We start from the raw sequence: 13,541 nt of genomic DNA, 5'->3' as shown, positions 1-13,541 counted from the left end.
TTTCTTTCTTTATATTATAACGAAAATTTGCTTTTTAACTTTTTTGATCTTGATCTAAAGTACTTTAAATGACAAAATTACTCTCTTTATTTTGCTTCAGTTTCAATTTTTAGATTTCTTGCCTAAAAGAAGATATAAAATTTAAAGAGGAACGCTGGAATGCTGCAGCAGTTCGTTTTCGATCAAAAATATCACAGCTTGAAGAAGAAAATACATCTTTGCAAAAACAGATTATTATGTTAGAACAAGAGCGACTACAAAGAATTAAAAAAGTTGAAAATTCATTTTTATAAAAACTTATAATGATTTTAAATTATTTTTTCTTTAGTTCATATTTCTTTAGTTTAGTTCATATTTAGTTATTGAATTCTGAAATGTTTTTATGTTACTTATTTTTGCTCTTAGATTTTTTTATTCATGTTATTTTTTTATTATTGTTATATATTGTGCTTAAAAAGTTTGGTTTGAAATAGTTTTGACAATATTTAGAATGAAAAAAAAGAAAAAGTTGTAACATTTGCACCTAATTCTATGATTGGTGAGTTTTATTTTTTAAGTGATGTGTCAACACAATCACTTGCTAGTGTTCTCATGTTGCAACACGTAATCTATCTTTTTACGAAGATAATAGTTTTTTTTAAATAAAAAATATATGATAAAAATGTGAATTTTAAAATATTAGATGCTTGATCAACAACTGTGAAATGAGTCAATCACCATGTGTTGTATTTGACTAACAGCTCTTATTTTAATATTCAATAATATTTTAAGGTTAAATTAAGGTTAAAAAAAAGGGGTTTCAAATTCCCCTGCTGCAAAGTTAGTTAATCTTTTGAAATATAAACTATTTTTTAAAAGAACTTAAGACATCTACCAGAAAAAATCTGTGCTGATATATTATATTAATGATATAACAGCTTATTAATAATTAATATTTTGAAAGTACATATATTAAAATTTTTAAATTTCATTTAAGTAGATATTAAAATGTAACTATTTTTGAGTCGTATCGCATTGTCGTATTTCAGATTATAAATATACGAAAATTTGTAAACATTTGTTGCTTATCTTTAAAATATTTTTTATTCTATCATGTGTTTAAAATCTTTGTTTGAGTAAAAAACTAATAAAGTAAAGTTGTCAAACTCTGATTCATTGACAACTCTTTGATGAAACTCTCCTCATTATTACTTGACTCGTTTTTAAAATCATTTAAATTTCCAGGAGGTTTATAATTACGGGTTGTTGTTTTTATTCTTTTTTGAAACAATCATAAGTGCGTATACTTTAAAGCAATGCATTAAACATTCTTTAGTTCTTGAGTTCTTGATTTTTAGTTATACAGCGAGGATCTAAAAGTAAAAAACAAATTCACATTTTTACAAATTACAAAATCTTTATATACCTAATTCTTTGATAGTTTTTTTAAAATAATTACCAAGAACAACTTTGGTAAGTTTAAAAAATTTTTAAGTTTAAACTTATTTAAATTCATTTCATTTAAATATTAAATGTTTATATCAGTCACATTATGTGACTGATATAAACATTGTGCGGATAAAATATGTGACACATATTTACAAATTGAGATAATATTCTAATTTAGCTGATGGAGAGTGAAATTTAAATTTTTATTGAGCATTCAAAAGGTGGAGATAAATATTCTGTATGGTTTTTCTTGCTCAAATATGAAAAGGCCATAGTGCAAAGTGTAAGAAGTATGCAAAAATTATAAAAACAGCAGGTGGCTCAGCAAGTGGCCTTCATACACATTTAAAAACAAAGCATGATGTAATATTACAAAAATGAGATGCTATTGAACCTCTTAGTTCAATATCTGATATGCCTCCTCCAAAAATTACTAAATATTTTTAAGAAACTACATAAGACTCACTGGCAGCAACCTTATCTAGAATGACAGCACTTGATGGGCTTCCATTCAGAATTTTCATAACATCCGATGATCTTCGAAAATCATTAAAAGCATTAGATTTAAGTGAGAAACTTCCAAAATCTGCTATGACTATACAAAAAATTGTCACTAGTTATAGCGAAACTATTCGACAGTTAGTAATTAAAGAATTATCAGAATATAAATTAAATGGAAAAGGCTTTAGTATTACTTTGAGTGGACTTCCTTAAGGAACCGGCGATACATGAATGTGAATTTTCACTCGGAGTCAAAGTTTTGGAATTTAGGACTTCTCCGAATCAATGGAGGTTTACCTGCAGAAAAATGTGTCTTTTAAGTAAAAAATAGAATCAGTATGGTTTGTCATTAGAGAAAAATATTGTTTGTTTTGTTTACAAAACAAACAATATTCTTTTCTAATGACAAACCATATTGACTAACTAGACCATATTGATTAACCAAAAAAAATAGAAAACAGTTGTTTTTGGCCCATGCAATTCAACTTGCAGTTGTAGATGTTCTATATAAAAAAGAAACAACCAAAGAAAGAACCTTTTGCATGAATAAATCAATAGACTTCGACTTATATTCAGATGTCGAAGAGCAAGAAAACTGTGGTGCCTTTGAAAATATTTCAAATACATACAAGGAAGGATTAGTGATGGATTACGATATACAAGAACAAGATACAGAAATAACACATAGTCAAATTGCTCCCCTTATACAAAAAGTAAGAAAAATTGTGCAAATATTCAAACATTCACCATTAAAAAATGAGGTACTACAGAATTATGTAAAGCTCAAATTTCATAAAGAATACTTCTTAATTGCAGATTCCAAAACTAGATGGAATAGCCTATTAGCAATGTTTGAACATTTTTAAAAATTAAAGTCATGCATTCAAAAATCAGATATAGATTTAAAACTGATTTTGAAACAGTTTCAGCTACTATCTCAGCACTTTTGCCAGTAAAATTAGCCATTGAGTCACTTTTTTGCAAGGATGCTAACTTAATTTCTGTGGATGCAGCATTGACATTTATGTTTGACAGGTTATGTGAAATTAAGTCATCATTGAGCATAGAATTTATGAGTGCTTTAAAACAACATATTATTTCAAGAAGAACGCAGTTGTCTGATTTAATTTCTTATCTGCATAAAGGTCTAGAAGATGGTATTAGAAACTCAAACTTATTAAGTTTCAACTTTCCACGTGCATCAAAAGCGAGTAATCTCAATTCACTTTTGGGCATTGTAAATCAGAAGGGACTTTTGAATCAAAGCACTACTGTTGAAGAATGAGCCCGGGAAATTCTTCACTTTGAGGTTAGCAAAGTTGAGATTGACAAAGGAAAAAATTCTGAGAAATCAATAAAAAAAGACATGTACAAGGCCATTTGTAAACAAATAAACTATAAGGTTGTTGGGAAACAACCACAATACACTGGTGATATAATCAAGTGTCTAAAATCCGAAAGAGCATTTCTGCTAGTCACTTGATTATATCAAGGACACTTGATATAATCAAGTGTCCTTGAATCCGAAAGAGCATTTTCTGCTGCCGGTATTATTTTAAACAAGTTGCAGTGCAGAATGGACGACAAAACTCTGGATGCTCTTTGTATTTTTAAGAGGTTAGTTTCATGGAATAAAAGATAAAGGTTCTACCAAATAGATCAATAAATTTGCATTCTTTTTAAGTTTTCCTGATTCTTAAATTTATTTACTTTGCTTTAAAAATTTAAAATATTTAATACCGGTATTCCTGTATTATATTTTTATAATACCAAAATACCGGTATTGATTTTTTGACCTGTATTGGATACTCTACTCATGGTTGTTTCATCTTCAATCTAAGTGTTAATGTCCATTATCCTTTGATTCGCAAGGACTCCACTAGTCACATGCTTAACCTTGGCTTACCATTCAATTCATCAATTCTGTTATTGATACACTATGTTATTTACAAGGCACTGTTGATTTAAAGGGCACTTGTTTTTAATAATACAATTGCAATGTTTATTGGAGTCTAGGGTGTTGTTTTTCATTACCTGATGGTTATGAAAATTAATGATTGATTTGATATTTGGCATACAACTGTAACTCACCTTTAGAGTATTTTTATTTAAAATCTTGTGGTATTTATGGCTAACTGGGAAGTGCTTGTCTAACTAAAATCTAAAAAGAGTTTTACTGTATGAGAGGAGGGAAAGTGAAGGGGAGAAAGGTGATGATTGCATATGAAATCAGAGTCCTCTGACTATTCTTTTATATGCTTCCGTTTAGTACCAGCACTTTTTTTTGGTTGTCTCGTTTAGCACTTCTTTACTTCATTACGCTTCTCTTTGTTGCTTTTTTATAAGAATATCTCTCTTTTTAGAGCAAATCTCTTTTTATTATTGCAAAAAATCAATATAAAAATGTGCTAATGCTAAACTCCATTATTCCCACTTTAATAGATTTTGTATCTTATCTCTGGGTCTAGAGGCTTTTGGAAAATCTTCAACAGTATTATTGACATAGGTAAGCCTAACATTCCAGCTCTATATCATGGGGCTGATCTTATTACCTCTCCTAAGAATAAGGTAAAACTCTTTTCAAAAAGCTTTTTCTCTAGTTTGAAGCAAATGGCCACACTTTTTCTGTCATTCTTATTAAACAGGTTAACTCAATGTTAGACATCCAAATCACTCTGGCTTCCGTAGCTTAAGTCATTTCTCAATTAAATTCTTCTACAGTTTGTACTCCAGACAACATTCCTGTCATGGTCTTACAAAAGTTCTCTGAAAATCTCTTTAACTCTCTCTAAATTATTTAATAAGTGCTTGACTGAATCTTGCTTTCCTGCCTGCTGGAAAATGGCATCTGTGGTTTTAATTTTAAAAAACTCTGAAAAACACTCTGACCTCTCAAGCTATTGATTCATCTCTATTATTAGCAAGGTTTTTGAGCCAACAAATACTCAAAAAATTTTCTTGTCTTGAGTCAATTACTTACTCTCTCAATCAATAATTGTTTTAATCTTCCTGCTTCATCTAATGCACAATAGAACAGAGTGGTTCTATTGTGTATTAGATGGTGGCAGTAAGGGAAGGGCTATTGCTTTTGACATCTCACAAGGTTTCTATAAAGTTAGGCATGCTGTTCTTCTCCAAAAACTTGTTTCATATGGTGTATCTTGGAAAGTTTTTGAGATTATTAAATCATTTCTTTCTAACCACAGTATTTAAGTCATACTCAAAGGCCAACACTCTTTATATCCAGTAACTTCTGGGATACCACAAGGTTCTTTCTACTATTTTCTATTGTTTCTTATCTACATTAATGATCTTCTTTACACCTTACATCTAAAGTGGTTTTATTTGCTGACAACTCAACTTTACACTTCTGTCTTGACAAAAAGTCTTCTCTCTTCAATAAGAACAGGCAGCCAATCTTGAATCTGATATTTCTTCTGTAACAGCTTTAGGCTTGCAGTGGCTTTTCAATTTTAACTCCTAAAAAACTCAGTTTATTACTGCAAACAACTATCACAGTATTGTTGACATTTCTGTATTGAGGAATGGCAACACTTTCACTGAGTCCTCTACTTTCTGTCTTCTTGGATTATCATTCACTACTAACCTCTCATAATACAACCCATTATACCATTCTCATGGAAACCATATATACAGCCCATTGCAAAGTTAGCATCTACTAAGGTTGTCTTTTTGTTTCTTTTCTTATTTTGGTATTTGGCATTAAAGTTCTTTTTTTTTTTTTTTAATTTTTATGCAAAATGTTTAAATCTTGTGCAATGTGCAATTTTTAATTAAGTATTTAGAAAGCATACTGAACCAAGACTCTGAACTCAGTGTTAGCAGTTGAATTTGTATACTTTGTGTTTGTTTGTTTTTAATTTTACTTTCATTTTTTTGAAGGCACTTTATGTGACTGTTTTTTTTATCACTGTATATGCATTTCTCTGTAAGAAAAGGTTTTAAATGTTTTTGGAAACACAGCCTCTAAATATTTAAGAATTTGAGTTTTGTAAGTAATCAAGTTTTAAATTTCAGAAAAATTTATATTCATATGTACATAAAACAAACTAAGATAAACTCCATAGGTACATATGTCCATATGTGGTACATAGCAAACAACAGTGAGGTATACATGTAATGGTATATAAGTAAACAAAACAAAGTTTCACTTCTATACTTGTCATATTATAATAAAGCGTTTTTAAGAAATGAAGCTAAAAATATATCAATATAGGAGAAACAATTTATGCCTTTAAAATTATTGTTGAAGATTTTTAATCTATGAGGTTATTATATGAGTAAAAAGTCTGCATGGCTTTCTCTATTACCAAAATTAGTTTTTTAACCTGCAGGAAATACATGTTTGGTTTTTTAATTTTTGTGCGAAGAAGAAATCAGGTCTCATTGCATTCATTTGTGTCATTCATTTTTAATTACATTCACCTCCCTATGGCTCCAGAAGGAACAAGTGAAGTGTCTAGGAGGCTACTAAATTTTTTAATTTTTAATTTTTTTTTTAATTCTTAACCCTAATCTCTAAAACATAAATCTTGTTAAACAAGATTCTGCGCAGAAAAAAAGGTTGAATGTGGTACTTTCAGAGATGTAGGGTGCATTTGAGCCTCGAACCTCTTGATTGTGAGTTGGAGGTACCACTAGTCTACTGTTGCATACTTGAACATTAAACATTAGTTGAAATTGTGATATCTTTATAGATTAAACATTAGTTGACATTGTGATATCTTTATCGATTTAACATAAGTCGATATTGTGATCTTTGTACATAAACAAAGAAATCAAAACACATGCTTAACTAAAAATAAAGAAAAGTGTAAAATGAGTAATCATGATAAATAACATAGAAGTTAAGTAAAAGTGCATCAGGGTTCAGTGAAATTTGTCTGCTGTTTTTAATTGTTCCAGAAGCTCTCTTAGAAGTTTAGCGTTGGTATATTATAAGAACTATTCTTTGCAAGTAACTAGTGATAGCAGAGAAAGGGGAATTAAATGTAAAAGTTTAAAAGTGTCAAAAGAATATTATGAAATTATAATGAAAAGAAAATAGAAATTTAATTTCTTATATATTTTTAGACACTGAGCAACGATGTTTTATGGAAAAACACATAGTTGAAAATCCTAAATATGTATGTATTTTTTATTTTTTTTTTAATTTTTTTAATTTACATTTTGATGACCTTTTGATTACCTTTATTTATTTATTTTTTGATTATTTTTAATTATGATTTGTAGGGTTACTTTTTGTATTTAACAATCTATTGTTTTTTATTGAATTCTAATCATTAGTAATTATTTTTTCATTGATCATTTTCCAAGTTTAAAAAATATCATTGTAAATAGTTTTTTTTTGGAGTTAAAATTAAAGTTAAATTTAAGTTAAATATTATAATATTATATCTATATTGTGGTTTTATTATTTTATACTTGGTATTGATTTTTTGTTAATAAAGTGCTGTCTTATTTTTTTAATTAGAGTTCATTTATAAAGCATTTAATTTATGTTTTACTAAGTAACTTAAACAAGAAGTAGTTAATGACTTTTATTATTTTACAAAGGAAATAGAAGAACCCATCAAAGAAAGAGAAAGTGATTGTGCAAAAAATGATCAGACAATGTAACTTTCTTTTTTTTTCTAATATAAATCCCTTCTTAAGTAAATTAGAGAAATTTATTTTTCATTGTTTAATAAGTATGCATACAAGTGTTTATTTGTTTTTATTTTTCTTTTTAATTACAGTGCAATGACTCCACTATTAGTAAGTAACCACCGGGTTATTAGAGGAAAGCAAATTAAACATACTGATGGAAAGGTTAGCATGGTTTATTTTGTTATAATCTAGCACTCATAACAATGTTTTAAGAGCAACATTAACTATTTTGTGCTTTCAAGATTGAAAGTGTTATGGCTGATGGCAGTCGTATAATTACGTTTGCTAATGGTACAGAAAAAGTTGTAAGTGCTGATGAAAAGACAATTTCAATAAAGTTTTTTAATGGAGATGTGAAAAGAGTTCTCCCAGATAATCGGATGGTTTGTTCATTTTTCATTTTTATCATATCAAAAAAAAAAACACTGCTTAAAGTATTTCAAGCTAAAAAACAAAACCATGTATATAATTATTTTTCTCAGGTATATTAAAATGTTATATATTGTTATGTTTTTATGTTAATATTATTATGTTAAGGTATATTATTATGCTGAATCACAAACGACTCATACAACATTTGCTGATGGTTTAGAGGTTCTCGAGTTTCCCAAGTGAGTTTTATTTTCATGTTTTTGTATAAGTGAGTTTCAGTTTATTCATTTAGTTATCCAAGTAAGTTTTATTTTTTTTATTTTTATGTTTTTGCATTTGACTTTTATAAAAGTTATAAATTTTTAGCAATCAAGTTGAAAAACGTTTTCCAGATGGTCAAATTGAGATCACATTTCCTGATCGAACAGTAAAAAAGGTAATGTCAAATGGATGCGAGGAAACTCTATTTGCAGATGGTACAGTTCAAAGGACAGAAATTAATGGTCAAACAGTTATAGTATTCCCTAATGGACAAAGAGAGACTCACACTATGAACTATAAGGTATTTGAGTAAATGTTTTGTGAGTGAAATAGGTATAAATTTATGTTTTAATAGAAAATTAGTGCGTAACTACAGAAGTGAGATAAAAGAACTAAAAAGCTGTGAAGAGTATAAAGCCAGAGGTGTAAGGTTACATAATAATAAAAATAAGTTTAAACTTATCTAAAGTTGTTTGTTTTTAGGACTTTTATTTACATAAAATGTTGATAAAGAAAAGTTTTACTTATTAAAATCTTTTACAAATTTGATATCTAAATATTTTATCTAAATATCATATCTATATATTTTACAACATAAGTGATAAATTTTAAGTTTTCTTTCAATTTATAATCATCAGCCATGAACCATAAATTTATCACTTAATTGTAAAATACTTTCAAAAACTGTAATGTATATTTTATATATATATATATATATATATATATATATATATATATATATATATATATATATATATATATATATATATATATATATATGTATATATATATATATATATATATATATATATATATATATATATATATATGTATGGATAGCATGAAGGCAAGAGAGAATTCCAATGAAGTAATGTGAAAAGAAAAAATCTAGGTAAATCAATATTTTTAGAATATCAAAAAACAGTTATAGTAAAGGAAAACACGCCAAATTTGATTAAGAAACAAGAGATAAAAGCTTGCTTGAGCAGTGGCTGTAGTAGTTTTTGTAGAAAAGAAAAAGATGCAACCTTACAAAAATGGGACAGACGCTTATGCTTGGTAACTAGTACAGCTCCAACAATAAATATGAGGCATTTTTGGGCCTTGTCTAAAAGAGAAAAGACATTAAAAAAATCAGCTCAAATATGACAACCAGTTTCTATAAAATGGTGCATAAGAGATTTAGAGAGCTAATCAAAGAATTGATTACCTCTCTATTTCAAATATTCTAAGTCTTTGAGAATAATAGACCTTAGTGCCAGGCAATTTATTTTTGAATGACTAATTGACTTCTTTGAAAAAAGAGAAGGTAGAATGATGCTTGGAGCCAATAAGAAATAAAAGCTACTGTGTCTGCCAAAATCCAGAAGGTTATAAAGCGCAATTCTCAGCAGAGATACAAAAAACATCTGTTGAAAGACCATTAATGAAGAAAATTACAAAAAGATTAATGGTAGTAGTGAAAAGTGCAAAAATAATGTAATGGTAATAATGTGTGATGGTAATGGTGTGGTAATGTGCCATGGTAATGGTGATTGATGTAGATGGATGTAGAAAGGTACAAGATAAAAGTTTTAGTGAGATCTGATCATGATCATCAATAAAAGTAATGGTTTATATCATAGCATGACCCAAACCATTACTTTTGTTATGAGAAGTGATAATTTGTTTGATGATTGGCAAGCTAATGATTTTTGGTGGATAAAAAAAGGTTATCGCCAGACTTTCTATAACGTTGAAAAGGGTTCTTAGAGGGGTTAAATAAGGTATTCTAGTAGAAGTGTAAAAGTTCTACAAGAAGAATTATTTGCAACAAAAACTACCACTCTTGAATAGTCTTTGCACCCACCAGATATTATTGTTTGAGCATTTGAATATATATTTGTATCTCCAGTATTATTATAAGCATTTTACAAATGACTTTCTACTACCTACGCTCATAAATTATAATGGCTAATGTTGTATATGTTAAAGGGAAAAATTTTTTTTTTTTATTTATAATGGTGAATGTGGTATATGTTAAAAAAACCATTTTATGTGAAAAGCGATATGAAAAATGGAAATATCTATGGTCATGCTCAGAATGACTCAAAGAAACTTGTCAGAACACTCCATGCTGTAATCGTTTAATGATAATTATATTTGGTGAAGTAGAGCATTTAATTGATGATTGAAAACATTTTGGGAAACTGAGAGCGTTACAATTAAACTCACTAATCATATTGTCTTGTTTAAACAAATTATCTATATCTCCGTAGTCTGTAAAAGGATGAAATTGTGTTGTGTTTTTTTGAAGAAAACCTGACATCTTTGAAAACGAACCCAGTACTTAATCAGGAACAATTTAAAAGTTTTATTGCTTTTCTGCAAATTTAATTTATGCGCGGAGTTGTCATTTAAAGTACCAAAAATACTCGTCCTATAATATTTATTAAAAAAATATTTGTGCAAAAAATCTATGCAATATCTCAAACGTTAAGAAATTTATCAAATTTAACTAGCTTTTTATTTAAAACAAATCTTTATCAATTTGTCATGCTTGCTGATATTTTTTAACTTATTCTTTTCTAATTTATTAAAAACTATATAAAGTTGACTACGTCGCGTTCTAGGTAAGAACTTACACTAATGGTATTGAAGATGCTGTTTCAATAAACAAATATTATTATCATTATTTTTTTTTTTTTAAATTAAAGAATAAGTAATATTAATCCTTTATTCTATGTTTTATTTTGAGCATGTTTCCAAAAGAATAAACTTATAAAAATAAGTCGCCTCCAGTCTTTTCATTTGATTGCACGATTGCGAGGCTTGATGTCAAAATGACATACCTTTACGACATAAGAGTTTTGTAAATTCAGTTTTTTTTTTATAAATTTAAATAGTAATTTATTTAATTAGTAATATATTAGTTTTAATTAATTAGTAATACATTTAATATATTTAATTAGTAATATATTAGTTAAAAATTTTATTGAAGATATATGATAATCTAAACCTTAATATCTTTTTTTTAACGTTTAGAAGCGTGAGTATCCAAACGGAACTGTGAAAACTATATATGAGGATGGAAGACAAGAGACAAAGTACTCCAACGGAAGGCTGAGGGTAAAAGATAAACAAGGAAATCTTTTAATTGATACTGGTGAAACAGACTAAATTTTAAGGTCGTTCTCAACACAACCTTTGATAATGTACGAATTATAGAAGAACTTTTTCCTAATTTTAGAACAATTATTTTAGTTTAATTTATAGCAAAGTTTATCTCTTTTTACGAATTGAGCAACTACGCCTAAATCATTTTTATTTGCTTTGGTTACCTTGAAATTTCTTACGTCATTTAAGCATCGTAAGAACTAAATTCAAAAGAATAAATTAAGGAAAAAAAATTTGCTCTTTAACTTTATATACATATATATGTTAATAGAAATTAAATAAATTCGTTCAAAACATAGAATTTTGTTGCTTTGAGGTAATCTCAAACACTAAAATCCGTCACTGAACATGTCCAAAATAAAAATTGAGCTTTTATTATTAATTGAGTAATTAAATTTCACTTCTGTAAAACAAAATTTCTAATTATTCAAGAATAAGACTTCTAAATAGTCTTTTATAATAAAAAAACAAATTCATTTTTGATTGATGAAACAAATTCAGTTTTGATAATTTCAATATTGTTTATAGTTAAATAAACAATGTATTTTTATTGATAAATCAAAAATATTTAAGTTTATTTTGTATTTTCAAATATTAAGTATCTTCTTTCAAGATAATATCCATTAAGTTAAGAAAAAAAAATAATAATCTTAAACGGGATAAAAAAAAAAAGCAAACAAAAAATTCTATAATTTAAAAATATTGCTTTTATATATCTTTTTATGCAAAACCAAAGTAACAAGTTTTTTTGCAAAACAATACTTGTGAATTCGCAAGATAAAACACTTGTTTGGCCATTCGATATATTATGGCTTTTCTTAGATAACCCTAATCCAAACATCCAAAGCTATTAAAAAAAACTTGCTTTCATAGTAAGATGGTATGTTTATATATATCAGCTTATAACCAATCTGCAACTAAAAAGATTAAATGTGAAAGATATATGTGACGTATCTGACCAAAACCAGTCGGATGTCGCGTTATGTTATATTGAGAAAACCATTAAGACATCGCAAACATTCAATTTTTATCATTATTTTTTTGCATAATTGTTTACATAATTATGTAAACAATTATGCAAAAAAAAAAAAAATGATAAAAATTGAATTTTTGAGTTGTTTTGATGGTTTTCTCAATATAACATAACGCGACATCCGACTGGTTTTGGTCAGATGCGTCACATATTTTAAAAAAAACACCTTTAAAAATACAAAATTTAATTCAAAAATTAAACCATGTTATTAACAGATATTTATTTAGAACGTTTGTAAATGCGATATTATTGTCAGAAATATATTTATTAAATGTGAAGAAAAAATAGCAAATGCTTTGTTCTTTAACGCGCTACTAATAGTTGCCCACCTTTTCTGAAAAACACCAAGGCGATTAAATGTTTGATCTTGGCTCTTGTTGATGGTCGTTAAATACACTAATCGAAACAAAATCTGGTCATGTTTAAGAGTAAAGGGTAAACTGGAATCTGACGGAGCTATCTAAATTCGGAATAAAAATACCTTTTTACAAACAGAGTCATCTTTAAAAACTTTTATATTATATAGTAGTACAATAACTATCCGAGTATACCTGGATGTTATTGTTTATTTTAACTGTAATGGTATACCATTACAATTAAAATAAACAATTTAAAAGGTTTAAACTTACTCATGACAGTAAAATCTACATAAAAAAAGTTAACAATAAATGTTTTCAATATTGAATGATTTACATTCTATTAGGTCTAGAAGTTAATTTCCGCGTTTTTTGTTGCTCTATTTTGTCAAAATAAAATTATTTTTATGTAACGAATTTTAGTTTTAAAGTTCTCTGTATTATCAACGTTCTATCAATATATGACTTTCTCTATATAACATTATAAATATGTGTTATTTTTAGATTAGAAGATATCAACGTGCAGGAAAAATATCATTCGCGGGAAACTCTTCTTTTCCTTTTCCACTCAAGAAGAAAGCCACAGACACGTACCAAATTCTTGCCCAAGCTTACGGCAATGCTGCTCCATTCTTAAGAACCTGCCAAGAATGGTTTCAGCATTTCAAATTAGGCGATTTTGACATCAACGACAAAAAATCGGCCAGGACAACCAAAAAAATTCGAAGACGAACAACTTCTAGCTTTATTGAATGAAGATTTGG

At 27.6% G+C, this 13,541-nt stretch overlaps 1 protein-coding gene across 4 annotated transcripts in view; it reads left to right on the top strand.

Annotated features, from left to right (window-relative positions):
• LOC100210111 (centromere protein J) overlaps nt 1-11,689 on the top strand; it is a 30,201-nt gene extending 18,512 nt beyond the window's left edge. For 3 of the 4 annotated variants that reach the window (XM_065807526.1, XM_065807525.1, XM_065807524.1), the window contains exons 9-17: nt 114-272; nt 490-538; nt 7,024-7,076; nt 7,507-7,565; nt 7,689-7,761; nt 7,842-7,982; nt 8,137-8,210; nt 8,338-8,533; nt 11,257-11,529. In XM_065807526.1, coding sequence (XP_065663598.1) covers nt 114-272; nt 490-538; nt 7,024-7,076; nt 7,507-7,565; nt 7,689-7,761; nt 7,842-7,982; nt 8,137-8,210; nt 8,338-8,533; nt 11,257-11,391 — 939 coding nt within the window. In that variant the 3' untranslated portion in view covers nt 11,392-11,529. Of the gene's footprint in view, nt 1-113; nt 273-489; nt 539-7,023; nt 7,077-7,506; nt 7,566-7,688; nt 7,762-7,841; nt 7,983-8,136; nt 8,211-8,337; nt 8,534-11,256 lie in introns of all 4 variants that reach the window. The other variant, XM_065807523.1, reaches the window with a different exon arrangement.
• Nucleotides 11,690-13,541: the final 1,852 nt, after the last annotated feature.

The sequence above is a fragment of the Hydra vulgaris genome, chromosome 10 (genome assembly GCF_038396675.1).
Source record: "Hydra vulgaris chromosome 10, alternate assembly HydraT2T_AEP".
Classification (NCBI taxonomy): Eukaryota; Metazoa; Cnidaria; class Hydrozoa; order Anthoathecata; family Hydridae; genus Hydra; species Hydra vulgaris.
The sequence above is the reverse complement of the archived record's forward strand: the minus strand, read 5'-3'. Positions and strand labels throughout refer to the sequence as shown.